Consider the following 4,993-nt stretch of genomic DNA (forward strand, 5'->3'; position numbering starts at 1 on the left):
ATTTAGCTTATGAAAGAGGAACCAGAAGTTTGTCCTTGAGTAAGGTTTCCTGTAACTGACCAGTTTTTTTGTAATGGTTTGGGTCTGAGAGTCAGCTTAGAAGGAAGGGGGCTGTAATAGGGGAAAACCTGGCATTCTGCATTTTTGCAAGTAGAATTTTGTTCTCTTTTCTTTGGGTAGCTGCATCGAATCAGGATGGGCAAGGAAAGTCCCCTGGTTTCTTGTCAGTTGGGTAGAAACAAAGGTAACCATGGAATCAGCCAAACCAGGGATCCTGAGAGGCCAAGGGTGTATCAGCCAGACTTGGCCCGCTTGAAATAAGAAAGCGAAAGCTCACAGAGGCCCAAGAAGCCCTTCTCCCCAGTCCGGAAGCTGCTGCCCAGCAGAGTGGAAAGCCCCAGACCTCAGCCCACCCAAACCGTGGCAGGAGCAGGGCCCTGAAGAGGCAGAAGCTGAGAGGCCTGTGCTCGGCGCCCGCGGGGGTAGGCGGCCCATGGATAAGTTCCGGGCGGTGCTGGACCTGCACCTCAAGCATCACAGCACGCTGGGCTACGGCCTGGTGACCCTCCTGACGGCGGGCGGCGAGCGCGTGTTCTCCACCGCGGTATTCCAGTGTCCCTGCAGCGCCGCCTGGAACCTGCCCTACGGCCTGGTCTTCCTGCTGGTGCCCGCGCTCGCGCTCTTCCTGCTGGGCTACGTGCTCAACGCGCGCACCTGGCGCCTGCTGACCGGCTGCTGCGCGCGCGGCGCCCGCTCGGGGGGCTGCGGCGCGGGGCGGCGGGGCGTCCTGGTGTTCGCGCAGCTCAGCGCCACCGCCGCGGTCGCGCCGCTCACCTGGGTGTCGGTGGCGCTGCTCGGGGGCGCCTTCTACGAGTGCGCCGCCTCCGGGAGCGCCCCCCTGGCGCGGCGCCTGTGCCGGGGCCGCGACCCCACTTGCGAGGCCCGGCTGCCGCTGGCGCCCTGCAGCCCGGCCCAGGCGTCCGACGCGCAGGACCTGCTGAAGGAGCTCAAGGCCCAGTCGCAGGTCAGGCGCCGGCCGCTGGCCACGGTCGGGAGGATGGGAGAGGGGCGCGTCCAGACCCAGGACCCCGGAAGACAGAGGAGAAGGGCGACTGTTTCCGCAGCACGAGTGAGAAGGAGGGAAGGCGCTCGTACGATTGCAGGCACCTGCGCTGGGCCGGATACCGCGCCAGGCCCTTGACCTCCAATCCTACGTTATCTTCTTGATACGCCGTGCCCAGTTGTTTGTCCAGCCAGAAGAAGGCAGAATTGTTGCAATAAAATGGGTTGACCTGGCTCTAAAGCCACCACCCCACGCTGCTTCTGGGCATGTAAAGCTCAGAAGTTCTTCTTCTTCTTCTTCTTTTTAAAGGATTTTATTTATTTGACAGATCACAAGTAGGCAGAGGCAGGCAGAGAGAGAGAGGAAGGGAAGCAGGCTCCCCACTGAGCAGAGAGCCCGATGTGGGGCTCGATCCCAGGACCCCGAGATCATGACCTGAGCCGAAGGCAGAGGCTTAACCCACTGAGGCGCCCCAAGCTAAGAGGTTCTTGAACAGGAATGCTTGTTTCTTTGGATTTGTCAAAATTCCACGTTTTGAATTCTAGCGTAGTGAATTCTCTGGGCCTTGGACATGACTTAGAAAATGATTTGTCAAGCAGTTCTACCGAGGGTTTTGGGAGTACTGCCACTTCTTAAGAGACCAAGACCTGGGGCGCCTGAGTGGCTCAGTGGGTTAATCTTTTGCCCTCTGCTCGGGTCAGGATCCTAGGGTCTAGGGATTGAGCCCTACCTCTGGCTTCTGCTCCACAGAGAATCTGTCTCTCTCATAAATAGATTTTAAAAAAGAGAGCGAGACTAAGACCTAAAACTGTTGCTTGATCATCATAATCACTGTGAGTAGTTCAAACTCTAGGTAGGAATTCTTAAATTTGGGGGCGCCTGGGTGACTCAGTTGGTGAAGCGTCTGCCTTCAGCTCCTGTCATGATCCCAGGGTCCTGGGATGGAGCTCTGAGTGGGGCTCCCTTCTCAGCCAGGAGTCTGCTTCTCCCTCTCCTTCTCCCTCTGCCCCCTACCCCCTGCTCCTGAGCATGCTCGCTTGCTCTCTCTCTCTCTCTCTCTCTTGCGTGAGCACACACACACACACACACACACACTCTCTCTCTCAAATAAATAAATAAAATATTTTTAAAAAGGATTTTAAACACATCTATCTATCTATCTATCTATCTATATTAAAAATGTGGCTAAATTGCTGTTTTTTCTGTGTTTTTTCCCTAAGGTTCTGGGCTGGATCCTGATAGCAGTTGTCATCATCTTCCTTCTGATCTTTACATCTGTCTCCCGATGCCTATCTCCAGTTAGTTTCCTGCAGCTGAAATTCTGGAAAATCTATTTGGAACAGGAGCAGCAGATCCTTAAAAGTCAGGCCACAGAGCATGCAATAGAACTGGCCAAAGAGAATATTAAATGTTTCTTTGAATGCACACATCCAAAGCAGTACAACACCCCCAGCGTCAAAGACTGGCAGCAAATTTCCTCACTGTATACTTTCAATCCAAAGGACCAGTACTACAGCATGTTGCACAAATATGTCAACAGAAAAGAGAAGAGTCATAGTATCCGATCTAACGAAGGAGATGTAGTGATTCCCATTCTCGGCTTTGTAGATACACCCGGTATTAACACTGCTGCTGAGTTATGACCTTATGAATGAATACAGGGAAAGTTCTTTTGAGTTTTCACTTCATTAAAAAATAAAAAGCTTTGGTATCATGTATGACTGCTCTTTTTTAGATTTTTCAAATTGTGGAAACAATTTTAAATCAAATAAAGAATTAGTACTTTACCTATTTATTATATTAATTATAAAAAAGGAAGCAAAGTCTGGTGACTCACTCAAAGTGACAGACTGGAACTAGGTTAGAAGTTTTATATCCCTGGTCTAGGGTCCCTTTCACTGAATAATAATGAAGTCAAATAAAACACTTCAGTAGCAGAAACTGAAAGAACAAATGAACTTCTGACCTTCTTTTAGGTTATCTGATGTTAATTTCAAATTCACTGTCTTGTAGATTACACCTTGTTTGGAACATTAAAATACTGGCATTTGGGGCATCTGGGTGGCTCAGTGGGTTAAAGCCTCTGCCTTCGGCTCGGGTCATGATCCCAGGGTCCTGGGATGGAGCCCTGCATCGGGCTCTCTGCTCAGCAGGGAGCCTGCTTCCCTTCCTCTCTCTCTGCCTGCCTCTCTGCCTACCTGTGATCTCTGTCTGTCAGATAAATAAATAAAATCTATTAAAAAGAATACTGGCATTTTGTGGCAGTTACTAAACAAAAACCCCAAAAAATCACTATGAAAAGGAAAATAAAATTAAAAAAATACAAAACATGGAAAACTAGGATAATTGCAAGCAAAACTGTTGGTTTTCACTTGCAGGATCCAAGGGAAAATTTTAAAGGATTTTATTTATTTATTTATTTATTAAATTTAGTGATTTATTGATTTAACCCAAGATAGCCAAAATACTATCATTTCAACATGTCATCCATCTTGAGAATTATTAATGAGCTATTTTGCCTTTTGTGTGTGTGTGAAATTGTGTCTGTGAAACCCAGTGTGGTTTTTGTTTTTGTTTTTTTTTTTTTTATAAACATATAATATATTATTAGCCCCAGGGGTACAGGTCTGTAAATCGCCAGGTTTACACACTTCACAGCACTCACCATAGCACATACCCTCCCCAATATCCATAACCCAACCACCCTCTCCCTACCCCACCCCCACAACCCTCAGTTTGTTTTGTGACATTAAGAGTCTCTTATGGTTTGTCTCTCTCCCGAGTCCATCTTGTTTCATTTATTCTTAAAGGATTTTATTATGGGAAATTTCAAATATAGACAAAAGTAGAGAGGATAGTGTCATGAACCCCTGTAGAGTCATGGTGCATCTTTAACATAGTACAGAAGTCCGATAAAACCTTTACCGTACAAATAAATGTAGAAATACAGGTTATGACCTGATTTAGAGGATGGGAGGAGACTGAAGAAATCTGTGAGAAACTGAAACCGGAAGAATAGCAGAGCATTTCTGTTTGTAGAATAGCATGGCAAGGACTGAGGTGAGAAATATCTTAGCACAGCTGGAAGCCTTAAAGGTGACTGGAAGAGGCAAAGCAAGGGACAGGTCATGTAGCTTCTTGAAGTCGTGCAAAGGAGTTTAGTTTTCATGCCATGAACATTTTAGGAAGATTGTTTTGATATTCTTGTGGGAAGGTTATGGTGGGGAAGAGGGAGAGCCAACATGGAAATGGAGAGACTAGTCAGAGCGCCACTGCAGTGAAAAGAGGTGGGAGTGAACTTGAACTGGGGTTGATGGTGATGAAAACAGATGTAGAGAGGTTCAAAGTAGATTTTGAACATAGACATACAGGCTTTGTTGTTGGAGAGGATACAAAGATTTATTGAAAACAATGGCGTCTATAGACAAAATTCTGTTGCTTGAAAATACCAGGGGACAATAGATTGTCATTTATGCACCTCTCCCAAATTTATGGCTGTTTTGTATATTTTTATAAGGCATGAGGGCACCTGGGTGGCTCAGTCGTTAAGCATCTGCCTTCAACTCAGATCATGATCCTAGGGTCCTGGGATCAAGCCCTACATCGGGTTCTCTGCTCAGTGGGGAGCCTGCTTCTCCCTCTCCCCTTCCCGCTGCTTGTTTCCTTTCTCGCTGTCTCTCTCTCTGTCAAATAAATAAATAAAATCTTAAAAAGAAAAAAAGACATGAAAATTGCGAAGTTGTTGAGCACCGGCCCTACTTAGCCCTTCTTACTCTTGGCAGATCTGTGTTGGCCTCTACTTGCCCTTTGTTGCGCAGGGTCATTAAAAAGAACTAGTCAGCAGAACTGAGTATCTTTTTGCTGTGTCATATGTTACAAGTAAGTTGACGGCAGAAATTGCACGATCAGTTTCTTTCTATTCCCCGTGAA

General features: G+C 47.2%; 1 protein-coding gene across 2 annotated transcripts; it reads left to right on the forward strand.

Moving 5' to 3' along the window:
- Nucleotides 1–2,779, forward strand: CALHM6 (calcium homeostasis modulator family member 6). Of its 2 annotated transcripts, XM_047735034.1 has the most exons (3): nt 1–90; nt 280–1,024; nt 2,284–2,779. In XM_047735034.1, the coding sequence occupies exons 2-3, from the start codon at nt 494–496 to the stop codon at nt 2,704–2,706; spliced, it is 954 nt and encodes a 317-aa protein (XP_047590990.1). In that variant the 5' UTR covers nt 1–90; nt 280–493; the 3' UTR covers nt 2,707–2,779. The 2 variants fall into 2 exon arrangements, with proteins under 2 accessions (XP_047590990.1, XP_047590988.1); XM_047735032.1 differs by lacking the exon at nt 1–90 and having other exon boundaries at nt 96–1,024.
- The last annotated feature ends 2,214 nt before the right edge of the window (nt 2,780–4,993 follow it).

Source organism: Lutra lutra, chromosome 6 (genome assembly GCF_902655055.1).
Source record: "Lutra lutra chromosome 6, mLutLut1.2, whole genome shotgun sequence".
NCBI lineage: Eukaryota > Metazoa > Chordata > Mammalia > Carnivora > Mustelidae > Lutra > Lutra lutra.